At 41.3% G+C, this 26948-nt stretch overlaps 1 protein-coding gene and 1 non-coding gene across 3 annotated transcripts in view; one reads left to right on the top strand and one right to left on the bottom strand.

Annotated features, from left to right (window-relative positions):
• Positions 1 to 26948, bottom strand: part of LOC135883293 (P2R1A-PPP2R2A-interacting phosphatase regulator 1-like) — a 32347-nt gene that overhangs the window by 3903 nt on the left and 1496 nt on the right. The window contains exons 2-9 of one of the 2 annotated variants that reach the window (XM_065410328.1): positions 18006 to 18063; positions 11981 to 11985; positions 8309 to 8333; positions 5945 to 5988; positions 5809 to 5863; positions 5161 to 5253; positions 4470 to 4558; positions 3078 to 3142 (exon numbers count right to left, since the gene is read on the bottom strand). In XM_065410328.1, the coding sequence (XP_065266400.1) occupies positions 3078 to 3142; positions 4470 to 4558; positions 5161 to 5253; positions 5809 to 5863; positions 5945 to 5988; positions 8309 to 8333; positions 11981 to 11985; positions 18006 to 18063 (434 nt within the window). Of the gene's footprint in view, positions 1 to 3077; positions 3143 to 4469; positions 4559 to 5160; positions 5254 to 5808; positions 5864 to 5944; positions 5989 to 8308; positions 8366 to 11980; positions 11986 to 17984; positions 18064 to 26948 lie in introns of both variants that reach the window. The other variant, XM_065410327.1, reaches the window with a different exon arrangement.
• LOC135884180 (U4 spliceosomal RNA) lies at positions 12122 to 12269 on the top strand. Its single transcript, XR_010561675.1, has one exon. It is a non-coding gene; the product is annotated as a U4 spliceosomal RNA (small nuclear RNA).

Below are 26948 nucleotides of genomic sequence, written 5' to 3'. Positions count from 1 at the left end.
CAAAACCATACAATCAGATTCATATTATGCACTAACCGTTAAAATACAACTCTGTCCTGATTTAGAGGGATCATTAGCATAGCCACTTTAGATAAACTTCTATCTGAGATCTGACGCAGATGAACATAATAGATTGTGACACTTTTATACACATTCTTAACATTCAGATGTTTTCCCCCTTCTCTAAATTGCATATTAATTTGAATTTTCCAAATACACCTCAAGAATGGGTGGGATACAAGTGCTTTACTATGCCACAGTAAAGACAGGAGGATCCGGGGAACTACAGGCCAGTCATCCCAGTCCCTGGAAAAATCATGGAGCAGGTCCTCAAGGAATCAATTCTGATGCACTTAGAGGAGAGGAAAGTGATCAGGAACAGTCAGCATGGATTCACCAAGGGCAAGTCATGCCTGACTAACCTAACTGCCTTCTATGATGAGATAACTGGCTCTGGGGATGAGGGGAAAGCGGTGGATGTGTTATTCCTTGACTTTAGTAAAGCTTTTGATACGGTCTCCCACAGTATTCTTGCCAGCAAGTTAAAGAAGTATGGGATGGATGAATGGACTATAAGGTGGACAGAAAGCTGGCTAGATCGTCGGGCTCAACGTGTAGTGATCAATGGCTCCATGTGTAGTTGGCAGCCGGTATCAAGCGGAGTGCCCCGAGGGTCGGTCCTGGGGCTGGTTTTGTTCAATATCTTCATTAATGATCTGGAGGATGGCGTGGACTACACCCTCAGCAAGTTTGCAGATGACACTAAACTGGGAGGAGTGATAGATATGCTGGAGGGTAGGGATAGGATACAGAGGGACCTAGACAAATTAGAGGATTGGGCCAAAAGAAATCTGGTGAGGTTCAACAAGGACAAGTGCCGTCCTAAGTGTAGGACTCTGAAGTATCCCATGCACTGCTACAGACTAGGGACCGAGCGGCTAACCAGCAGTTCTGCAGAGAAGGATCTAGGGGTTACAGTGGACGAGAAGCTAGATATGAGTCGAGAGTGTACCCTTGTTGCCAAGAAGGCTAACGGCATTTTGGGCAGTATAAGTAGGGGCACTGCCAGCAGATCGAGGGAAGTGATCGTTCCCCTCTATTCGACATTGGTGAGGCCTCATCTGGAGTACTGTGTCCAGTTTTGGGCCCCACACTACAAGAAGGATGTGGAAAAATTGGAAAGAGTACAGCGGAGGGCAACAAAAATGATTAGGGGGCTGGAGCACATGACTTATGAGGAGAGGCTGAGGGAACTGGGATCGTTTAGTCTGCAGAAGAGAAGAATGAGGGGGGATTTGATAACTGCTTTCAACTAACTGAAGGGGGGTTCCAAAGAGAATGGATCTAGACTGTTCTCAGTGGTACCAGATGACAGAACAAGGAGTAATGGTCTCAAGTTGCAGTGGGGGAGGTTTAGGTTGGATATTAGGAAAAACTTTTTCACTAGGGGGGTTGTGAAGCACAGGAATGGGTTACCTAGGCAGGTGGTGGAATCTTCTTAGGTTTTTAAGGTCAGGTTTGACAAAGCCCTGGCTGGGATGATTTAGTTGGGGATTGGTCCTGCTTTGAGCAGGAGGCTGGACTAGATGACCTCCTGAGGTCCCTTCCAACCCTGATAGTCTATGATATTAACCTAAATATAATGAAACACTAACCTCAAAGGATAACATTAGCAAAGAGACACAGACAATGACAATTTGAAATGCCCAGTGGATTAAAACTGTCAACAGCATTAACAATTATTTATTAATTTGAACGTTTAAGTACTACAGATACCGATATTAAAATATTTACCTACTTCTTAGTTTCATTAATTGAGTTATCAAGTGCTTTGAAAGTCAGTGAAAAAACATCCTCCATTCAAATAGCTCTTAAGTTATTGTACTGAGATCCTTTCAACACTCCCCAAAGTAATTTGTAAAACTCCCTCAATAACAATAATTTATTTTCTCATTGAAGTCCATTTTGAAATACGTGCAGTTCAAAGGGGCTGGGATAAATGAGAAGGGAAGGTCTCCCAGCAGCAACTTCCAATTGACAGATTCTCTCAGAGAGAGAAAGATGCATCTCAAGAGTGTTTCACACACAACCTGGCCCACCACATTCCCTTCCTTCTGTGGAACAATACAGCTTGGTTATCAGTACTTTAAACATGACTTAACGAGCCAAAATGTTACTGTTATGGAAGTGAAGGGTGAGAAAGCTTTTAAAAGCAGATGCAATACAATGACTGTTGAAATGGAGGCTAAGAGAAGCAAGTGTAGGTGTACAGATTGAGGAACACCTTCCAAAATTTAAATAACTTCTAAATAAAATTACAAGATGATGTGGCTATGCTTTTTCTGGGCATCTGGATGTTGAATTTTGAGGCCTGTAGTGAATCAGAATGCAGAGGTTTGTGTACCTATAACAGGGCTCAAAAAAGAACTAGATAAGTTAATGAAGGATAGATCCATCAATGGCTATTAGCCAGGATGTGCAGGGATGCAAAAACATGCTCTAAAGTTTCCCTAGCCTCTGTTTGCCAGAAGCTGGGAATGGACGACAGGGAATGGATCACTTGATGATTAACTCTTCTGTTCATTCCCTCTGAAGCACCTGGCATTGGCCACTTTGGGAAGACAGGATACTGGGCTAGATGGACTATTGATCTAACCCAGTATGGCCATTCTTATGTTCAACCCCTGTATGGTTACCAGGAAAACTGTATGCTTGTGATTTTAACTCTACAGCATCTCTGTGCTTCAATTAGCTGGGACCTTTCTATAAATGAATGGAAGTGTACCAAGAATTCCTTAATTCCTTTATATTAGAGGACCCATTGGTGCTTTACCAAACGTGTAATCTTGCATCAGTGGATGGGTAGTAGGACAGAGTGACCACTTTAATTATAGATTTATTGTATAGTTAATTTTTCAACTATTGTACTTCAGCAGCCCAAACGCCCAGCCATTTCTTTATAGCATACCTTTTGCTAAAACTCAATTGTTTCCTAGCAAGTATCAGTCCAAAAACAGGACAATCAAGAAAGCTATATGAACTATTTAAAAGTTAACAATTACAAACACATGCTGTACCTTTTCTTTTCATTGGCCCAAGAACACTTGGGCGAATGCAGCGAATAGGACTCTGACTTCTCCTGCTAAAAGAGTATAAACAGTATATTGGTAAATGATAACTGGCATAAATAGCATGGAAAACAACTACAAGTGAGGAACAAGCATACTCAGTGCAAGTTGCTCTGTTTAAGAGCAAACACCAACATAAAGGGAAGTAGGCAATAAGACTGGATAGCCCCAACAAAAAAATCTTTTAAAAAACAAACACAAGACATAACTGACTCTTAAAAATTTAACCGCAGAATACTATACCAGAAAGCCTGGTTCACATACTGAAGTCTTCAAAAAGCATTCCCAACATTTCCTCTAATACAGTCATCTAAATGAGCAAGCAAGTTTCTCTACAATGTACTTTTAGCGCTTGCATCCAACTAAAACCCATGAGCACACAAACCTGGTCAGGTTCTCCTACTCCTACTGAAGGTGGGTCCATGAGTAACTCAAAGTAAGCCACCCCTCTAAGTACAAATCTAGCAGGGTGCTGTCCTTTGAGTCTGAAGATTAGTCGCAGGACTAGTTCGATTCACCATCTGTTTGCATTATGTTGCTGGACAAAACACTGAGGGCCAAAATATTTTGTCTTGCACAGACTGGTGAAGACTGTGAATGACCCAGGAATTTCAGGACAGAGAGACAGCCCTGGCCACTGGTAAAGTAAAATTAAAAATGCCCAAGGTCCCTGCAGTAACAGTCATTTCTGTCAGAAATACAAGGTCACTTACAGCAACAGATTTGGCAGTTAAGTCCCTTTTCACCTGTACTCAGAACCACACCCTCCACCGCCCACCAGTGACTTTCAGCACCCTGGCCACCCACAAAAGTTATCCTATTTCTGGCAACATTAAATTAAATTAAAGTGTGAGAAAGACAGTAATAAGAAGCCTCTCCGACAGGCAACCTGTAACACCATGAGGCCATGATCTCTAATTGGGTCCTATAGATGCTATTATAATTTAAAAACTTAAATGTTTCCTCTTAATACTTTTTGCTAATCTACACAGGCTGGTATTGTCCCAGTTTCAAAACCTGGGACAATGAGAATTAATTCATCATCTTTTGATAGAAGTTCATTCTACTCTGTATGTGATTATGTGCTAAACAAAACCTATTGAAAAATCGGATACAGGCTGCATTGTAACCCAGCTGCCTGATGTCGGGAATATATATTTTGGTACTTTATAAACTCTAGAATTTAAGTTGTATGGATTTACTATGTGAGTTGGAGATCTGAGTCACCAAAAACATAGTTTAGATTTACTATGTTTAAGTTAAGTCCTAATATTTCAGATGCCTCAAGTGAACAATCCGTATTAACAGTATGCAGAGTTAATTTTACAGACTTGTACGTACTTTAAGAATCGTCTTGTTGGACTGGGGCTAGGGCTTGGAGGTAATCCACTGCTACTCACCAAACTTTGCAAAGACGGTGAGAAACATTGCTGAAATCAAAATATATTGCAATATTTAAATATAAACATCATGCTTCATTCCTACTGCAGCAAACTAATCAAAATTCTCGACATACAGAGAACTAGAGGGACTTGAGGAACACAACTAGGGCCTTAATAAGAGAATTTTACCATATTAAAACAAGCACGTCATCATTCTTCTAAAATGACTACCCGATCTATTTGACTGGGAAAGTATCACTTTTGGTTAAGTCTTGAAGAAAGTTCTAGAACAATTTAGACTGATTTCTCATGTACATACAGAGTGCATGCAAGTTGATAGTACACCTCTACCTCGATATAACGCTGTCCTCAGGAGCCAAATATGGCTTTTATTTATCACCAATGTACGAACAATTTATCAATAAATATACCTACGGGATATTGACATTTATGAGATATTCTGTAGCTAAATTCATGGGTTGTATAGCTGTTAGCTTGCCTTTTTAATATTTTAGTTCCCTATCTGCAGTGAATGCCCATGCAGAAGTCAGGGATATGGGAAGTTTCATCCCTTGCTGATGTTAGTGCTAAACAAAAATCTAACTATCGGAACTCATGAAGGAAGACCTCTACCACTTCATTTTTCTTACCTTCCCTATTCCTCTGGTGGGTGAAGGAGCTGGAGAAACTGGGACAAAGTCTATTTGCTTGGGAGAGGATGATTTCTCAAAATCACTGTCACTCTATAAGTATAACAGATCATGTAATTACAGCCGATTGCTTTAATGCAATATTTCATGGGCCAGGCTATACAATATTATACAAAGCATTGCTTTGCTGTGGAATGGAATCACATGATGCAAGTCACCCTCACAAATGGCTACATGTAAGAATTTGTTATTATGACTACCTAGGAGACAAATTTCATACTTTTGAGGAAACAAAATAATGTTTAACATTATGTCCTGATATTAAAGTATCTATAAAACAGAAAGATATAGACATGACTAGAACTACCTTTTGACACATCAGGAAAAACTATGTCCCAATAGCTGTAGTGACAGCCATGTGTCATTGAGCTACTGGTGATTTCATACCTTATTAGTACAAAACTTGTTATAAGGCAGCAATAAAAAGTGTATTACTAGACAGAAACAATTTGATGTTAAACAACAAAGCCTAATCTGTTTGATTTTCCTCTAAAAGAAACTGAAGATACTATGGACAACAAAATGCAGCAATATGAGATGTTAGAACACTGAAGATAGAAACTCAAATCTAAAGCATAAACACATTACCAGGCTCAAGCTTTCCTCCCATGACTGGCTGATCTGCATTGCTGTTTGCACTTCCCTATAAAGAAGAAAAAAAATACATCGTCACTGGCCCAGAGACACAGAGTTTAGGTATTCTCATTTGCATACTAACACTCACCGTTCATGTACTGTTTCTCTGTTCATCAAATCCATTCCTTCTTCCTGAAAAATAATAATATAACACAGAAACAGTTAAGAGTTGGTTTATAGAGCTTTCTTTTGCTAAAATGAGACAGACAAACTCTTCCTCTTCAGGTCACAATTTGGATGGGAGTCTCACCTCATTCCATACACCATTAGCATACCCAGTGAGTGTGCAACTTGTGCAGAACAGAGCATTTTACTGATGGTTAGTAAATTGTTCCACATTATGTAATTTTTTATTGTTTCTTCTAAAAAACTAAGAAATTCTACAAAAAAAAACTTGTTAAAATGTATTAAGATAGCAAAACAAAGCATTTTTTTTAAGAAAAAGAAATTGCACGCACAAACTTAATTCACTCCCTGTATGTATACATTACAATACTGTTTTTAAATACACAAGCATGTACCATTCCTCAGAACTCATTCAACGTATAGATTGGACGGTGTGCAGTGTAGGGTGACCAGATGTCCCGATTTCACAGGGACAGTCCTGATTTTTGGGTCTTTTTCTTATATAGGCTCCTATTACCCCCCACCCCGTCCCGATTTTTCACATTTGCTGTCTGGTCACCCTAGTGCAGTGAAACATGGTAGGGATCCACTTATTGAACAGAGGAGGAATAAATATAGGTTAGATGATTCATCCACTGCTCGCTGGCATCCTAGGCATTGAATGATGCAGTCTATGTAATTGAAGACTATTAAGAAGTTATTGTTTTTTAAGGCACAAATGGACACTAAGTGCCTAACACCCATTAATGCCTTTGTCAATCTCCTCCTATAGTAACACATGTTTTCAAGGAGTGCAGCTTTAACTCTGACATATCCTGCTTTAACTTTAACCTATTTTTAATGGAGTATTTATATGGAATAATTACTATGACTATGCAACATATATTGTGCCTTCCCTGCACCTCCCTTCCATCCCATTTGTGTGTACATGTTAACATTAGTCCTTTCCTATATTACGAATAAAAGGAACTTTCCATCTGACTGCTTGTCCTTGTTAAAGCTAGTAAATGAATAAATTACACAATAAAAACAAAACAGGCAGTGCATTTCTTCAGGATTACTATGTGCCTCAAGTGTTTGAGGCGGCAGGAAGCTGGAGACCAAGTACCTTCAACCACTTGCAACATGTACCCTGGAAATATAATGCCTGGAGAGTTAAATTGCTTTTACAAAATGAGAAAAATAAAACTCACAAGATTTACAAGCATTTGGAAATCATGTGTTTTCCAAAGTGAGACTTTAAAAGGCAGGCTATCATATGGAACAGCTTTAACTAAACATTTATTTTAACAGCTTAAATCCCTATAATAGAGTTTATACTATTAGAGGCTTCCTTCTGGGAACTTACATTTTATGATTCTTCCTCTTCTTCCAAAAGAAAACCAAGATAACTGTTTTTTGTATTAAATCTAACTGTACTTTGAAACAGGCTTGTATTCAAAACAGAAGTGCATTCTTGCTTCACCGTTTTAATGAACTTACTGCATTAATAGATTTGGGCAAGGTATAGTAACCAGGGTTGGGGTTTTTTTGTTTGTTTTTTTAAACAAAAGTGGACAACTCAGCACCACCAATGTTTCACAAGAAGGAAGATTAGGTGGTACGGAAAGTGTGAAGGTGTGGGACTGTATACCATTATCCTGATATCCCTCAACTTCACATTAGCTTGTCAGCTTTGAGAGTCTCCAAGCTTAACATGCAGCAATCAGCAGCAACCTTCTTACCTTGATGGACGCTGCACCCAACTGCTTGAGTGCTGAACATAGGTATATCTCCTGTCAGTTTCTCTGACCAATTAAATACAGCATGCCATGCTGTACTACACTAAACTTTTAGGTTTGCCCGATCACGGAGACTGAGATTTGAACACCACAGACTCCACTGAATATCATTTTATGGTTATGCACAATTCAATTGGGAGGAAGGCAGGCAGTCTATCTGAGCCCAGAAAAATGCCACTGACTGAGTTCTAGACTGCAAATGGGGCTGCAAGAGATAGGGACCACCAGCTTTCTACGTGGGGAGAAAGATGTCTGATGGCTAACCACTTTTATAAATGGGACAAAATCCTGGTTTCAGTATAATATATTAGGACACATTCTATATTTTCTGTAAACTTTTGTATCTCTGGAAACTGATTCAACCTGTGACTATTAAATGCACCTTGAAGTGACAGATTTTTGCTGAACACTCTTTACAGATCAGCTATTACTTCTGAGTGAAGTCATCAATGATCATGAGTAGGATACACCAGCTTGTGTAAAGCCAATAAAGCAAGCTTTCTATGTCTTGTTATTTACGAAACAGAACTAGAATCATCTCTTACCTGTTTGATTTGATGAAGGCGGCTGCTAGGAATACGTACAGGAGATGATGGAATCAACTGGAAAACAAACACCATATAGCTGAAACATTTTTAAAAACTGCAAAATCAGGAAGGTTAGACACTACCTTTTTTCTAATATGTTATTTCATTCTCAAAAAGATAACAAATAGCCACTTCAATATCACCAAAATAGCATCTAACACACTTTGCATATGTTAAATGCAATACATTTTGCATACAATTATAAATGTATATTAGTTTTATAAGTGAGAGCACTAGACTATTTCATTATGAAATTGCTCTGTATGCTTAGAAATTACTCCTAATTATTGTGTGCCAACTTCCATCCCACTTCAGTCTCACACTACTAAATACCCTCACCTTCCATGAACTGTATTGGCAATACTGGCCACCCGTCGCGGTTGCAACAGCACAATAGGTAAGGAAGCATAAGCACTTCCATCTTAAAGCTGTTGTAAGTTGCTCATAATGCTAAAAATAAAAATCTATTGAGCAGAAGTTTTCCAGGGCTGGTCTCTGCCTGCAGGTTAATATTTTTGACATGACAGAGAGATTCAGCCATTAAAGTGGAAGGAGAGTGAAAACATTTCTCAAGCTCTTCTGCCCTCAACAGCTCTACAGCTTAAAATGACAGAAAGTTAAAATAGGACAGTGAAATGGCCTCACTGAGTAGGAGTGAATTTGAGCATGCTGTTTGAGCATCTTCTCCCTTGCTGTTGCATAGAACAAATAAAAAAACAAAACCCATAAAATGATATCTATTAACAAGGAAAAATCTGAAGGCTCAAATACAAAGCCAATCTGGCAGACCCCCCAGGGACTCTAACTAGATTCTTTAGTTTTATACTTAACTTGACTGCTAGTTTTATAAAAATGATAATTTATGAACTCCTAGGCATTGAACCAACAATTTACTGTAGTTCATCAAAGAAAGTAAAACTTTCATAATGATTCTCAGCATAGACCATTCTCAAGATGTAGGACAGGTTTTATTAAATCTTTTTAGTGGAATTTCTTAATACACCACTACATACTACAATTAGTTACAAGCAAATTTACTTTGAATCAATGATTGAGTCCTTCTCTTTCCCTTACCATTAACACATTTGAGTAATTTATGGTGCTCATGACCATCAGGGACCATAAGCCTTAGGCATGAATCACACAGTTCTGCTAATGACCTATTTCTCTTGAACAAAGATCAGTCTTGCCAAGTTGTGTTGTGGCTTTGTAATGAGGAGGAGTGTTACAGGGGTGAAGGCCTCATTCTTTAAGTGTCTGTCATTCTTTCAGACTGCATGGAATCTGCCAGGTGAAAAGTAAAGGGAATCACAGAGCATAAATTACACGGACTTTCTAGTCATTAAACATCACCCTGCAGATGGTGGGCTTCCTCCGTTTCACACAAAACATGCCTTAAGTTTTCTACAAGTCCAAAGCTACAGGATGCGGATCAGCATTCAATCACCAGCCAGCTGTATCTTACTTAAATTAGTGCCATGGAGAATGCAAATTGATCCTCCTAGATCAGTCTCTACGCAAAAGAATTAATGGACACAAATCTGACATCAGGAATCATAATACTCAAAAACCAGTGGGAGAACACTTTAACCTGTCTGGCCATTCTATGACAGACCTGCGGGTGGCTATCTTAAAACATAAAAACTTCAAAAACAGACTCCAACGAGAGACTGCTGAGCTGGAATTGATATGCAAACTAGACACAATCAACTCAGGATTAAATAAAGACTGGGAATGGCAGTTGAATCTATCTCCCCTTGTAAGTATTTTCACACTTGCTTCTTATCAAACTGTCTGTACTGAGCTATCTTGATTATCACTTCAAAAGTTTTTTTTCTCTTACTTAATTGGCCTCTCAGAGTTGATAAGACAACTCCCACCTGTTCATGCTCTCTGTATGTGTGTATATATATCTCCTCAATATATGTTTCACTCTATATGCATCCGAAGAAGTGGGTTGTAGCCCACGAAAGCTTATGCTCTAATAAATTTGTTAGTCTCTAAGGTGCCACAAGTACTCCTGTTCTTCCTCCTAGAAAGACAAGGTAAGTGAGGTAATATCTTTTATTAGATCAACTTCTGTTGGTCAGAGAGACAAGCTTTTGAGCCAGACCCAGCTCTTCTTCAGAGATCCTCCTATTTTTTTTAGAGGTAGAAAAGTCACACAGAGAATAGAACTTTTATGGTTTGCTTTATAAACTTGGACTGCCTACACTCAATCCAAGCAGCATGCGCTACTTGCTTGGGGAATGAGCATATTTAAGAGGTGGTCTCTCAGGACAATAAGCTGAACACAAGACCAACAAAACAGCCTGCTTACAACTAGTCCTGGAAGCAGGACTCAATCAACAAAGAATTAAAGGAAGGTAGCATAATAAATGCCAATAAACATTTCCACAAAAGCATTAATGGTAATCTGGGTTACCACTTGCAACTCAAAGCTCCTGGCTGCTGAAAGACGCAAAATCCTGCTACTCACCTAGAACTTAAAACCACTGCTCAGTGCAACTGACTTCACAAATTATTGCCCAGCATCTAATTTTCATTTTCAAGTTAGCTGGTCACAGAAAACAGCCTCCAGTTTCAACTGTCAACTCAGCACTCTGAACCACTGACTCTCAATCACATTTTAGTCCAGAGAACAGACCAGTGAGTCATGAGGAAACTCCAAGGTGAGGGCTCCAGAGGTGGAGGAACCAGTTTCCCATTATAATCCTTTGGGCTGAGTTTGAGAGGAATTAATGGATTCATGTCAGGGTGTCCTATTCACCCTGTGACCTTTTGATGTTCAGACAGCAATAGTATCAAATGTTAAAGCTGAATTCAAGCATTGTGTAAACATCTTGGTCTTCTCTTTTCCGATGTATAGTGCTGGTTTACTTGTTTTATACATTGGCACTTAGAATTTATTTGGTTTGTTTTAAGAAAAAATTATTGAAAGAGTTTAATAATAAATAAGAGCTCCTTTTGGACTTCAATACTACTGGATTTTCAAATAGCTACAACTGTGAAAGATTTTGGTCCATCTGCAGAGAGCCGCAAGACAACAGCTCATCTATCAAACTTGGACCTGGATAAGTGAAATATATTTTTGTGACCACCCAACTTAAAACTCCTACGCAGAAATGTAGCTACTTGCCCTTAAAAAGTTCCAACTGGTACAGAATACAGAAGTCCACCTGCTGAGCAACATAGGATGCCACAAGCATATCGGTTCAGTGCTCTATTTCACTGTCTCCCTATTGACCACTCCAGACTGAATTAAGAACTTGCAATTTATTATTTACAGTTAGAAACTATGAACAAACTCTGGTCCTAATAATCTGAATGAGCCCACTGAACGTAACTCAGGGCTGTCGATGTAGTCATGGTTAGTATCTGGGAACTGCAGCCCAATGCCTGGTCTAAGAGTGTGTTTCACCCCAAGAGAGACGATGGCTTGTGGTCTGAGAGCTGGAGGTGGGTGCATGCAAAGAGGTCAGAGTGAGTTGCAGTTAGTCTCCTACCTGTGATATCTCCACACCCACAGAGGTGGGGCTGGAATTTTGTATGGAAGCACAATCAAAGCATGAGAAACACTGATTATAATTCTAGACATACTCCAAACTGGTTCCTTAACAGCAGACTAACACAAACTAGGCAGACAGTGTTACTGACTGCACCTCAATCAGAAGGAACTTAAATCTTCTTAATATGCCAAAAGTGTTAATATAGTATTAAAAACATGTTGCCTACATGATTAAAATTAAAATACAGTCACATTCTCAGACCCACTTTTCCCTCACGCAGTATCATAGCCAATGAGGTTAATCCGAGGCGTGATTATTGCTAGTTGAAACTAAAATTTAATTTGCATGAAAACTTGGATGAACTTTTCTGAATTCCAAAGGTTAATTTTATGAAAGGAAGAAAGTACTTTTTAAAAAAATCATTAAACATCCCATTAAAGTTAATCCTGTTTAGTATTTTTTTTAAAACTTTTCCCCACGCAACCTAAGACTATACTTACATCATCTACAATACTCAACCACTGTAATAAGCCACCATATGATGCAAGTTTCTACATTACTGGTTCTGCCATCAGAAAAGTGCATTAGTAGTCCTTTAATGCACACCCTGGCTGGTTTATTAAAAGAATATAGCTCCTTCATGTTACACTTCTTTTTCAAATCTTTTCAAAAACACAAGTTTTAGGGTTTTATGCAATGTCTGCTGAAAAAGATTATTTCATAACAGAACAATAAGACTGGTAGAAAAAAGGATGAACACTATTCTTAATAACTTGCTTCTTTTCCTTTAAAGTATTCTGGATTAGTTGAGTCCCATCTTTATATACCTGAGATCCAATGACAGTTCAGTAGCAACACTAATTAGCTACTGATCTGATTTTTGTCCTAGAAAAGGAGAGTTTAATCAGCAGTTTCTGGCCACCTATTGTCATCTGGGATCCTCTAGTAGGGACAGTTTAAAACTGCAATTGCCCCCCACTCCCTCCTTTTAGAACATAAGAACGGCCGTACCAGGTCAGACCAAAAGTCCATCTAGCCCAGTATCCTGTCTACCGACAGTGGCCAATGCCAGGTGCCCCAGAGGGAGTGGACCTACAGGCAATGATCAAGTGATCTCTCTCCTGCAATCCATCTCCATCCTCTGACAAACAGAGGCTAGGGACACCATTCCTTACCCATCCTGGCTAATAGCCATTAATGGACTTAACCACCATGAATTTATCCAGTTCTCTTTTAAACGCTGTTATAGTCCTAGCCTTCACAACCTCCTCAGGTAAGGAGTTCCACAAGTTGACTGTGTGCTGTGTGAAGAACTTCCTTGTATTTGTTTTAAACCTGCTGCCTATTAATTTCATTTGGTGACCCCTAGTTCTTGTATTATGGGAATAAGTAAATAACTTTTCCTTATCCACTTTCTCCACATCACTCATGATTTTATATACCTCTAGCATATCCCCCCTTAGTCTCTTTTCCAAGCTGAAGAGTCCTAGCCTCTTTAATCTCTCCTCATATGGGACCCCTTCCAAACCCCTAATCATTTTAGTTGCCCTTTTCTGAACCTTTTCTAGTGCCAGTATATCTTTTTTGAGATGAGGAGACCACATCTGTACGCAGTATTTGAGATGTGGGCGTACTATCGATTTATATAAGGGCAATAATATATTCTCAGCCTTATTCTCTATCCCTTTAATGATTCCTAACATCCTGTTTGCTTTTTTGACCGCCTCTGCACACTGTGTGGACATCTTCAGAGAACTATCCACGACTCCAAGATATTTTTCCTGACTTCTTGTAGCTAAATTAGCCCACATCATATTGTATGTATGGTTGGGGTTATTTTTTCCAATGTGCATTACTTTACATTTATCCACATTAAATTTCATTTGCCATTTTGTTGCCCAATCACTTAGTTTTCATCTCCCATCTCTTACTTTGCCAGCAATGATGCTTCTCTTGGGAGCTTTAAAATGTTAATTTTACTTAAAAGCCAAATTGGTAGCCCTAAACCATATCCCAATTCAGCCTACTTCATATCAAAACAGCCTGACCCACTTAATCAGAGCTGCGGACCTTCACAGCCACACTGTTTCTAAGGGCATGTCTACACTACAAACTTAAGTTGACGTAGGTCCACATACAGCCACCACACTAATTACTGTGGTTTTTCAGGTCAACACTACCCTCCTTCTGTCAGTAGTACACATCCTCACCAGAAGAGCTTGCACGGACTAAAGAGGGGCAACATTAAGGTCTGAGAGCTTGGGCTCGCAGCTCCACACGGAGCTCCCCGCTGGGAGCTTGGCTGCCCAAGGTGACAGCCTGAGCTATGAGCCCCATATAGGGTTCACAGAAGGGAGCCAACCAGCCTTTCTTGACAATTTCACTGTTGCCTCAGGCTCAGAGAGAGGGGCTCACAGCTGAAGCTCACAAGAAAGGCTGGCAGGCTCCTGCTGTGAAATTGAGCCCAGCACTGGTCTCACAGCTAGGGCTGTCACCCCGTCGTGTGGGATGGGAACTCCAGCTGTGAGCCCCAGAGCCCAACTGACAGCTGTGAGCCTGGTACTGGGCTCAATTTCATAGCAGGGAGCCTACTAGCCTTTCTTGTCAATTTCACAGCTCCAACTGTGAGCCCTAGGCAGCAGAGCAGAGCTGTGAAATTGACAAGAATGACAGCCAACAGCACGCAGTGTCTACACAAACACTGCGTCGCCCTAATTACACTGACATAAGCACTATGCTTCTCGTGGAGATGGAGTTATTATGTTAGTGTAGTAGGGCACTTATATCGGTGGGTGAAAGGCTGTAGTGTAGACACTGACATACTTTGGTCAAGCTGCCTTACGTTGAACTAACTGTAGTGTAGGCCAGGCCTAAGACGATGTCTACACAAGATAAAAGCTGGGAATAGCTATTCTGCACTGGTTTCTTAGGGCAGTAGCACGTCTGGTGAAGACGCTCTATGTCGACAGGAGAGCACTCTCCTGTCAGCATAATTACTCCACCTCTGCGAGAGGCGGAAGCTATGTCGGCAGGAGAGCATATCCTGCCGACATAGTGCCAGTGTGGACTGCGCTTAGGTCGCTGTAACTTGCATTATTCAGGGGGGTGTCTTTTTCACACCCCGAGCGATGTAAATTACATTGATTCAAACGGTAGTGTAGACCTGCCCTTAGTACAAAATAAGAGCGTTGACATGGGAAAATGGTGTAGAATAGCTGTTGTGCTCTAAATTCACACCTTAGCTAATTCCCTGAATAGACAAGTCCTAAAGTGAACAAGGAGTTGCTTTAGGGTTCCCAACTCAATCTTTTAAGTAAGATTAACACTTTAAGATATCAGTTACTGACAAAAGGCAGGTTGAGGGGAAGGGCGAAGGAAAGAGGAAACTTTAGTGAATGGGATTTATAGATTTTAGATGCCTTTTAAACTAATATATTTAAAATAAAGGGTAATATTAAAGATATATCTCCACTGAAACAAATTAAACACTGGTAGTATGGATTTTTTGTCTTCTGATGAGCAGAATCAGCTGTGCGTTACTGACAGCTAGTGAATTGCCCTAACATTAAAAAGGCCCAGTTAGCTGATCTGAATGGGGCTTGGAAAGACAGCATATAATATCATACTGTACATTCAAGTGTGCTCCACCATAAACTACAGAGACTGCATACATCTTAGCCAACTACCACGATTTCTGAGCTAGATTCCACCCAATTCCTACTGTGCATGGCCAGACTAGTAGAGCATAATGAATGGGGGTCAGGCACTCCTAGTGTATGGCACTCTGAAGGTGTAAGGAAGGATGTAAGATCCCCAGCAATACCAGATGTGCATGACTGGAGAGAGGACTCTTCAGCTGAATTGGTGACCTGCTTTAGACCTCTTCTCTGATCATGAAGTAGGGCTATTGGCCTTAATAAGGAGTACATTCTACGCTTTTCCTGCAAGGCCACTCTGCTCCCAGCCAGAGAAATGGGCTCTCAATCCAAAAAACAATTACGCGTTTCCTTGCCTTTAGCAGTTCTTTCTGGCATCTTGCATATACTCTCAATTATCATCTCTCCCTTTCCTGGGAAATATCTGTCTCTTACTAAGTAAGCAGATACCTCATTCTCTGGAATATTTTTACTACTGCTGTTGGTATGGCGGTCCATTGCTAACAGTTACTTTTCTTCGCGCCCCAACCTTATTTATATTGCCTGCTTCATCTTCATGTTTTGGGTCACTTGTGAGATCACCAATACCCTTTTCTAAACCATTGTAGATCTTATTAAAAAACAAAGTAACAAAATCAAAAAGGTAACATCTATGAAGTACATGAAATATCTTTAGTTCAGTTAATCTTCAGGACAGACTAGGGAACTAGATCACCCCACTTGCTCCTCTTTGGCTTTGTATCCAGGTCAACTGAAAAAGAACCTTAGTGTTTCAAAACTGTTTTTCTTAAAGGGCTACTGCCCTCTTTGTAAGTGCTGACTCTTGCTGACCACTGTTTAAGTGAATCTCTTCAATACCAAAGGAAACCCAAGTGAACTGCTGGAAAGGAAAGCAATTTATTTTGGTCTGAAAGCAAGGATAGAAATTTCAGCCTAAAATTTAACTTCAAACAAATGCCCAAATAGAAGGACTTCTGACTAAATGTTTCCTCAACCATAATTACAGTGTTACTGGCACTATATCATGTTTTGTTTCTTAAGCAGCAAGCACAAGGCTTTTATGTTGTGCTCATCTGTTGAGGCCTTTAAATAAAGGATCTCAAAACTACTACAAAAACAAATGCCCTTCAAACCAGTTGTTTGGCCTAGTTTTGAAATGGAATTTTAGCTTTTTGGAGGGTGAAGAGGCTGTATGGAAGGGGTGGACAGGAATTAAAAGTTATCTCCACTTAAAGTAACCCAAATAGCAATCAATCAATCATCAAGTTAGCATATGTCTAAGCATCTTGTATACTGTATGTAAGAAAAAGATAAACTGACATTAACACAAGATACTCCATCCATCCAGTACATTAGTTGTGCATTGTATGCAATCGACATGTTACTGCACTTATGCCAATTTCTTATAATTAGAAAACATTTTAAGAGAAATGTAACAGTTTTCAGTTAAATTTTATATTTTTTAAAAGTAGGCAAAAATTCCACTTGGTTAAAAAAAATGAGAACTGTTTTTCCGCCCCATGTCCCCCAGAAATGTATCAATTTATGTATCTGTGGTTCTTTCAATATGGTCAAGAAATCCTTTTTAAATATGCCTGCACGGACTCCAAATTACTACTGGATCAGTCCAGACTACCTTTTGACCATAACTCAGACTATAATGATTTACTTAAAAGAAACAATATTTTAAAATAGAAGTTGCATCTTCTTTGGGTTCATAAATAAGTACTGTGCTAAATTTTGAGGCAGACATTTACTAACAAAGTCATTTAAGTTTACAAAATTGTTATAGTGGAAATTTTTTAATTAAGATTGGATGGTTTTCTAAGATATATACTCTAGTTCAAACAGGCATTAATTCAGTGAAGTCCTATGGCCTATGTTTTACTGGAGGTCAGCTAAATGATCATAACAGTCCTTTCTGGCTTATAATTTACGAAGCAATATAAATGTAAAATCAGTGGATTTATTTAAAAACAAACATTCAAAGCAGAGATTATTGAGACCTAGAAATAACTGACTGGTACTTCTGAATATACCAATTCTCTTTCCAAATTGGTCTTCTTATCCAATTTTATATCATCTGCTTAAATAAGTTATGAACTAGGTTGTCTTCAGAATGACACAAATATGTGTTCTAAAGCCAGATAATCTTTAAAAAGAATTTCACTACAGCTGCAAAATACACCTCTACCTTGATATAACACGACCCGATATAACACGAATTCGGATATAACGCGGTAAAGCAGTGCTCCGGGGGGACGGGGCTGCGCACTCCGGTGGATCAAAGCAAGTTCAATATAACGCAGTTTCACCTATAATGCGGTAAGATTTTTTGGCTCCCGAGGACAGCGTTATATCGAGGTAGAAGTGTATACAGTGTTAATTTTCAGTTTACACCCTTCTCTTTAATCCTGTTTAGACCCAAATAACAAGTGGGCAACATGTTTGCGCTAAGCATTTTCTTACCAGACTATGACGATTCATCACTGTTGTACTGTTTCTGCGGGTTCGCAAAATGTTGGCCTGGAACACCTGTGAATTATCACTGTGAAAAGAAACACTTGTCAAATTCAAGAGCCATTTCCCTCTCCTTCACCTCCTAAAAAAAATGCCTCAATATAAGCTATGTAAGTGTGTGCTTTCATCCTCTCTTAACCCAAAGTCAAAAACTCAAGTCTCTCTCCCCAAAACAAGTTCCAACTACCCCATTTAATGACATTAATCATGCTGAGTCCTCACTAGAGTGGCTGCAAACTTTTTATGAAGATGTGTCTTCTATGGAAATGTATGAGTTTAGAGTGTAGCTCTCTATACGCAGTCCTTAGCACCAAACACAATTCATTCACTAGAATTTGAGAGTACGCATAATCAATAGATGGACTGATGCAAGCCTCAATACCAGTGGTATCAAAGACAAATCACACTGCAGGTCAGAAGTTTGTCTCTGGGAGCACCTTATAAGTTACAACCCCTCTTCACCAAGGTGCTGATACAGAACTCAAAATGTTAAATTAAGCACTCAGTATATCCATTTAGAAAGTCCTAATTATTTTTTGAAGTGGTACCTTGGTAAAGATGAAGAGGAGGTTACTTATCTGTAACTGGACGTTCTTCGATATGTGTGGTCCCCATCTGTATTTCAGTGTGGGTTGTGTGTGTGCACCATGTGCCCAGAGCCGGACAATCTGAAAGTAGTGTCCACTGGTCCACGAACGCGCCCTGAATCACCTCATGCCTCTGACCAAGGGGATAAAGAGAGGGGGAACTCTCCAGTTCCTTCCCTATCGTGAATCATAGGCAATCCAAAGCAGAGGAGAAGGAGGGCGAGTAGTGGAATACAGAGAGGGACCACATATCTCAAAGAACATGTAAGAAACCTCTTCTTCTTCAAGTGATGGTCCCTATTGTTTTCCACTGTGGGTGATTAACAAGCAGTAAATAAGAAGGAGAAGGGTGCAAGGAGGTAGACCACAGGTTCTCAAACTTTTTTTCGCTGGGCCCCCACTTTGAAAATATTTCAGTCAAAGGCACTGAAGCCTTTCAAAAAGCGTAAAGTAGGGTGACCATATTTCAAGTTCCCAAATAGAGGACACTGCTGGAGGGAGGCGGAACTGGAGGGGGGGGGGGGGGTTTACAGCAATACCATACTCTGCCATCCTTCCTTCTACGCTGCTGCTGGGGTGGTACTGCCTTTAGAGCTGGGCACCCGGCCAGCAGTCACCACTCTCTGGCCTCCCAGCTCTGAAGGCAGCGCCTCCGCCAGCAGCTGTGCAGAAGGTGACAACACCATACCATCTCGTGACCCCTCCACAATAGCCTGGAGACCCCTTTTTGGGTCAGGACCCCCAGTTTGAGAAACACCGATGTAGACATTGGGGCTGAGCAAAGGAGCCATCAGCAGAGGAGTCCTGGACTAAGGCACAGTATGTCTCACAAAGGTGTGAACGGAGCCCTACCTGGCTGCTTTACAAAAAGGGATACCTCCTGAAGCAATGCCATAGTTACTGCTTGTGCTCTCATGGAATGAGCTCTTATTCCATGGGGAGCAGGGAAGGTTTGATAGTTGAGAACAGTAGAATGTAGACAGAGATCCATTTGGAGATCCTCTGAGTGGAGATTGCTTGTCCCGATTCTTTCTGTTATAGTGATGAATAGTCTCTGGGACTTCCTGATTGGGCTTGTTTTGTGTAGGTAAAAGGCCAAGGCCCACTAGACATCAAGGGCATGGAGTCTCTGTTCCTCTAAGGAAGCATGCAGTTTAGGGAAGAACACAGGTACGTGGATTGATAGGTTCAATGAAATTCAGAAACAATTCTGGGCTGAGTGTGGGGTATAAACATAACAAAACCTTATCTTTATGGAACACAGTGTCAACAGGATCCACCATCATCATTCCAAGCTCATCAACCCTTCTGGCTGAGGTGATGGCTACAAGGAATGCAACCTTCATGGAGCGAAGGGACATGGAGCAGGAAGATAGGGGCTCAAAAGTGTGGCCTTGTGAGTCCTGAGCGAACAAGATTCAAGTCCCACTGAGGAATAGGCTTGTGAACAGGTGAAAAGGTTCTGATTAGGCCTTTCCAAAATCTGGTGGTCAGAGGGTGAGTGAGGACAGAATAACCATGAGAAGGAAGATGATATACATTAATCACTGCCAGGAGGACTCAGAAGGAGCTAATGGATAGGTCTGATGCCTTTAGAGAAAGCATACAGACTAAAATGAGAGGAATATCTGCATTTTCTGGAAGAGTGTTCCTTTGATGTGCCCAAGAAGGAAAACATTTCCACTAAGGCCAGGTCTACACTACAGACCTATATCGGTATAACCATATCGCTCAGGAGTGTGAAAAATTCACACCACAATTATGTAGTTATACTGACCTAACCCCCCGTGTAGACAGCACTATATTGACAAGAGAGCTTCTCCCACCGACATAATCTACCTCCCCAAGAGGCAGTAGCGAACTACGTTGAGGGGAGAAGCTCTCCAGTTGGCATAGGAGCATCTTCACTAAAGTGTTGTAGTGCTGTATGTGAAGACAAGCCCTTAGCCAGGTAAAACCACCTAGTGGACTCCTTCCTACTGTTAGAAAGTATGTCTCATACGGCTGTGGAACATGAGCATTCTAAGGAGGATCATGCAAAAACCAAGCCCTGAGGTAAAGTGAACATGGATTGGTGTGCTTGATCTTGCCATTTCTCTGGGTCAGTAGCTCGGGAAATGTTGGGAGATGATCAGTGCTCAGGATGACATGCACAGGAGATTCGGGACACTAAACTGTCTGAGCCAATAGGGGGAGATCAGGATAACCCATGCCCTGTCCTGACGGTAGGCATGGTAGTGGAGGGAATGCATAGTTCAGGTGATCTGACCAAGGAAAAAATAGAGTGTTGCCTTGAGAGTGGTGACCTAGGGCTCGTCCGGAGCAGTATTTGATGCATTTTCTGTTTGTTATGAAGGTGAACAGATCCCTGGATGGGATTCCCCATAGATCAAAGACATTGTGCAGTACCGAGTTGTGGAGTTCCCACTCATGGTCGACTGCAAAATGTCTGCTGAGAAAGTGTGCGAGCATATTTCATTTTCTGAGAAGGAGGCTGCTGATAGGGTGATTTCGTTGCCGACACATCAGTTCCACAAGCTGACCACTTGTGCATACAGGGAGACAGTATAAGGACATGGTGAGTGCAGGTGAACGGAAGAAAAGCCTTGCATGCCTTCTGGACTGCTTATAACTCAGGGTGTTCACATGCCTTGTGTTGAGTGGCTGTCCATGTGGGCTCCCCAACGGAACAGGGATGGGTCTGTGGTAATGGTCCTGTCTGGAGAAGAGGGAAGAAAGGAGATGCCCACAAATACCTGTCGAGGATTTGTCCACTACAGTCCAGTAGAAACCACCTTGGCAGGAATTGTTACTATGAAGATCATAGGATGGTGGTTTGGAGTGTATACCAACTGGAGCCATGCCTGGAGGCAACAAAGGTGGAGTCTTGTGAACAGAGTGATGTGAGGCATGAGGCCATATGACCTAGGAATGATTTCACCGGGACTCGAGTGCTGTTTGTGATGTGGACTATAATACTGTTCATGATCTGCAACTGGTCCACGGGCAAGTATGCCCTTGCAGTGACTGAATCCAGGGTGGTCCCAATGAAGTCCAGAAATTGTGTGGGGGTGAGAGTAGATTGTTCAGCATTTATGCTGACCCCAGGATAGAGAAGAGGTGTAGCATCATTAGATTCGACATATGGGCCTTCTGGCATGACTTGGCAACAAGGAGCCAGTCATGGAGGCAGGGAAAGACAATGAGACCAAAGCATCTGGCATGATGTGTCACTACTGTGAATACTTTGGTGAAGACTCGGGGGGGGGGGGGGGGAGGGTGTCTCTATGCTGAAAGAGAGCACTCTGTACTGAAAATGGTCGAAGCCCACCATGAATCTGAAAAAGCATCTGAGTGGGATGAATATCTACCTGAAAGTAGACGTCCTTGATATCGAAAGCTGTAAACCACATGTCCTTTTCTAGGGATGGTATTATAGAGCCCTACATGACCATACAAAATTTGAGTGAACTTGAATGAAGTAGCAGAGGTTGAGAAGTGGTCTCCATCCATCCTTCTTTTTGGGTATAAGGAAAAAGTTGAGTAAAAGCTGCTCTCTTGGTATTGAGGAGGGACACGTTCTATCACTCCTTGCTCTAATAGGGAGCCCACCTCTTGCTTGAGAATAATTTCCTGAGAGTGCTCCTTGAAAGGTGGAGGAGGCAGGGATGCAAACTTGATCATATAGCCAGAGAGGCTGAAGTTCAGTACCCACTGGTCTGTTGTTACTGTACTCCAGATGTTGTGAAAGAGTGCTAGATGACCTCCAAATGGTGTGTAAAGGTGGGGCAATGTTGGGCTTAATGGCTCACAATTCTTGAGATCCCATCAAAAATAGTGCTTCAAGCCGATTGCAGAAGGTGCAAGGAAGCAGGTCCTTTGAACACTCTGCCTTTTGTGTGGTGGTTCATAGGGCCTCTGATAAAAAACTTGTTGAACCATGGGTCTAGGTCTAGATGACTGTCGATGGAACTTCTTTGTGGGGACAGGTATATATAACCCCAGAGAGCGGAGGGTAGCCCTAGAATCCTTCAAGATGACTCATCTGATTGAATAACTGTAATTCATTGAAGGGGAGGTCCTCCGTGGTATTCTGGACCTCATGAGAGAACCCTGACACAGGGAGCCATGACCTTCTGTGCAGAACAATGGCAGTAGCCATGGCTCTGGAGAATGTGTTAACGGCATCGACTGCAGATTGGAGGAGAGAAGTCTTTGTTATTAGTTTGCTTTAGTCTATCAAAGCCTGGAAACAAGCTGTGTCCTGTTGTGGAAGTCTGTCAGTGAATTCTGCAAACTTGGAGTAGTTCAGAAAGTCGTACACCTGGCCATTAGTGCCTGGTAGTTGTCTGTCCCAAACTGGAGGCCAGATGATGAGAAGACCATTCTGCCCAGTAGGTCTAGGCGCTTAACCTCTTTGTCCACAGTGGTAAACCGGGGTGTTGCTGTCTAGCCCTTTCGGAAGCTGCTTGAACGACCAAAGAATTGGCAGAGGGGTGAGAAAACAAGAATTTAGCCCCTTTAGCTGGCATATAAGAGTTTTTCTGCCCTCTTGGGGGTGGGAGCACAATGGCAGGGGTGTGCCATACCTTGCTGGCTCCATTATAGCTTCATTAACGGGGAGTGCTATTTTGTTGGATCCAGATGGGTGGAGGATGTCATGGAGCTTGTGCTTGGATTCCTGAATCTCTTCAAGAGGAATCCGTAGTTCACCTGCAATTCTACAAATATGATCCTGGAACTGCCTGAATTCATCTCGGGGGAGGGAAAGAAGACATAGGGGTTACTGCTTTGTCTGGACACAAAGTTGGTAGTCTTGCTGGTTCCAGCAGAACTGCCAGATCCAGTGCGTATTGCTCTTCCTCCTCTGAAGGATCCTGGGGTGATCTGAGCACCTCCTTCAAAGGGAAGCAAGGAGAGACTCCCTATCAACTGTACAGGGGGGTATTGGTCCCAGGACCCCCAATATGGCCAGCAGGAAGTCTCAAAAGGGGGACATGGTGGCCCCCCCATGACATGGGGTACCAGCAACTCCAAGCTAAACATGGAGTTTTGTCCCAAGCTGGTGTAAGTCTTTTGGGAGATGGAGGATATATAGGGTAAGGAAACAAAGTCTCCTTGGATGGATCAGTCTCCTGATGAGGAGAAAGCTGAGTTCTGTTCCAGAGGTGGTACCGTCAGTGCTACTGAAGGAAAGCTGTACCTCGGGGAAGGAGAGGGTGATAAACTTCTCCGAGTGGTCGTCTCCCCAGGTGGTGTTATGACATCTCTGGAAAGAAACAGACCCAATGGAGGGGATTCCAGATCCGGGGGAGCGAAGATGTTCTGTGGAGCAGCATGGGACCCAGGTCTCTCCAGTGTGAGAGGAGTTGTCTTTGCCCAGATCATTGTAGCTTGAGAGGGTGCTATCAAAGATGGTGCCATTGGTAGGCAGTGAGTGGTCTTCGTCAGTGCCAACGGATCCCAAGGTTTGGGAGGTGCCAAGAATGACGGTACCTACAGATCCCATTTTGGTACTGATGGAGCCCAATATTTATGGGCTTTCTTGTCAAGCCTCTGGGACTTAGGACATGCTAAGTCCTCTTGGGACGAGGTGCCAGGCTTGCTCAGAGTTGACTCCAACTTCTTCTAAATGGATTTCGAGGAAGACTTAATCTCATGCATACGAGAGTCCCTCCTGGGTTCCCGAGAAGATCTCGCCAGGGGTTCTGTAGAAGTAGGTTATCTGGCACCAGTGTTGGAGGCTCACTCCTTGCCAAGTCAGGCCAATGCATATGTGTGTGTGTGTGCGGGTGGGTGGGAGGTCCCAGCCTCAGGCCCTTTTCCATGAGGTGTTTTTGAATGGAGAGTTCCTGCCCTTCTCAAATATGGCTGGGGAATGATTGGCAGATACTGCACCTCACTGCGATGTGTGCTTCCCCGGGGCAGTACACAGTGCTGGTGGTCATCATTGACTGAGAAGGATCGTGGGCAGGAAGCGCAGAGTTTGAAGCCAGAGTCCTGGGCATAGTCTAGTACCAGCATGGGGCAGGGGGATGTGAGCGGAGGGAGTGTTCCCCCAACAATTAATCTAGCACAAAAACTATGAAAACACTAAAACTATAAACTGTACAAGATGCTAAAAACTATTTACAAATCTAAATCTTATCTTAAGGGATGAAGCCGAAGCTAAGGACACAGAGAAGTTCCAATCTGGACCATGCAGCAGTGAGAAGGAACTGGAGAGGCGGTCAGTCTGCCTCACCTTTTATCACCTTGGTCAGAGTCATGAGGTGAGCCAGGGCACATGCACAGACCAACAGACATTACTTTCAAATTCTCCAGCTCCGGGTGCATGGAACACATGCATAACCCACAGTGGAATACAATAGGGACCATCACTCGAAGAAAGGGCAGATTCATTTAAGATTAGTGGACTAGATTATTTCATGCAAAGTGCTCTATTTTTAGATATACTCTAGTAGCAAGTTTTTTCTGCCATTCCCTACATTCCTGATCGCCAAAACTCTGCACTTTATGAATAAGCAGACTGTAGGAACTGAACAAATTTTTACAGTAATTAATACTATAGTTTAAAGCCCAGTCCTGCAATCTGGTCAACATGCCCACACACAGTCCCACTGACTTCTGAATGTGTCAACCTGATTGCGACATTTGTATCGAAGTGCAAAAAGTCACCCACTTTATATTTTGCTATCTTAACTCATTTCTGATCTCAAACGGAAGCTTGTTCTCCAAGGTGGGAACTGAGCTCTAGTTAAGTAAAGAAATTTTCAGAAGATGAAACTCTCAGTTCAAAATGCTTGTTGTACCTGTTAGACAAAAAGAACTTTAGAATATTTTTAGTTTGTTCAGTCGTACGATCAGGTGTCCTTAAAAAAATCGTCAAGGTTTAAGATTCAAACAGGGATCGTGCCATATTGATAAATTTAATAATCTAAATGTTAGATGATGACAACTATTCCAACTGTAGTAAACATACAAAACAAGAATTTTATGGCATTACAATGTATACACCCATTTGTTTTTCAATAACTCTTAATGGCATTATGTTGGAAATTAATATAAGATAAAGCTACTAAATAAGGCTTTACATTCTGCAGGAAAAAGCTAATATCAACTTGTTCAAAGAAGTTATTTCAGAAACTTTACATTCTTCATTAGGAATTCAGTGCAGCCCTTTTCACCAAAATTATACCCCATCTCTATTTGCCCATATTTGGCAATCGCAGTTCTTGAGGAAATCATGAAGAAAACCCTCTCACCTGTTCCTCTTGCAGGTGCCAATTAGTTATCATCTGATATAGGAAGTGGGTCAGGGAGAAGTTGAAAGGGGCTCTGACCCAAAATTTAGAGATGAGCTTTTTCCTCGGCTGAGATTAGTAGTGAAGAAATATCTACGGCATCTAATTTATAGGTAGACAGACAGCTGTCATAGACAATACATCCTAGATTTTTAGGAATGGAATCAAAACCCAGAGAAAAACATTTAAGGGGCCATGAAGGGCCTGAAGAGTGGCCACCGTTGGACAATTCTAACTACTTCTCTTTTACTGACTGTTTCTTTAACATTTAAATGCTAGTCAGAAGACTAGACACAAAGGCCCTGATCTGCAAACTTTTCTGCACACACAGCAGCACTGGTCAAAGCTCAGAATTTCCCTTTCATGGGAAACATTTTGAAAACTATTCACTTAACATTAATGACAACTGGGGATAAAAAAAAAAAAAGCACAAAATTCTCTACTGTTCTTTTTAAACCAGTAATAGTAACTTTAGTCCTTAAGAGTAGAAAGATTTACACCATTCACTGAGCTAGCCATCTACTAATAGCTTTCTTATAAATCTCATGTTTATAATCTACAAAATGAATTTAGAAAAAATACTAAAGATACATGTACAAGGCTACATTTTAAGCAGTCTACCATCTACAATATAGTTCCTGAATCTCTCACTATAGTGTTCCATTTGCCAACACAAGCTACAATTGTCCAAAATAAAATTGTTACCACACACAACTGTCCTCATCTTTAATGCAGAAGTGAACCCCCTAAAGGGTAAAAGGCCCAGTAAGTAATGTTCCCTCATGATTTGACTAAACTCTTCTCAGATAATTTATTATTCTAACGTTTGTATAGTGCCTTGCATCATGAAGGATCTTAAGAGTGCTTACAATCTTAAACTGAAACACAAATAATAGAGTGATTACTATTTCATCCACCGCTGAAATGTCACCCCCACCTCTGCAGGTGAATACAACAGCTGTTTTAACTCCACATAGCACCACTACAAAATAGTTTAGAATAAGAAGTGAAAAATACAGTGT

Source organism: Emys orbicularis, chromosome 9 (genome assembly GCF_028017835.1).
Source record: "Emys orbicularis isolate rEmyOrb1 chromosome 9, rEmyOrb1.hap1, whole genome shotgun sequence".
NCBI lineage: Eukaryota > Metazoa > Chordata > Testudines > Emydidae > Emys > Emys orbicularis.
This window is presented reverse-complemented; position numbering and strand designations above follow the sequence as displayed.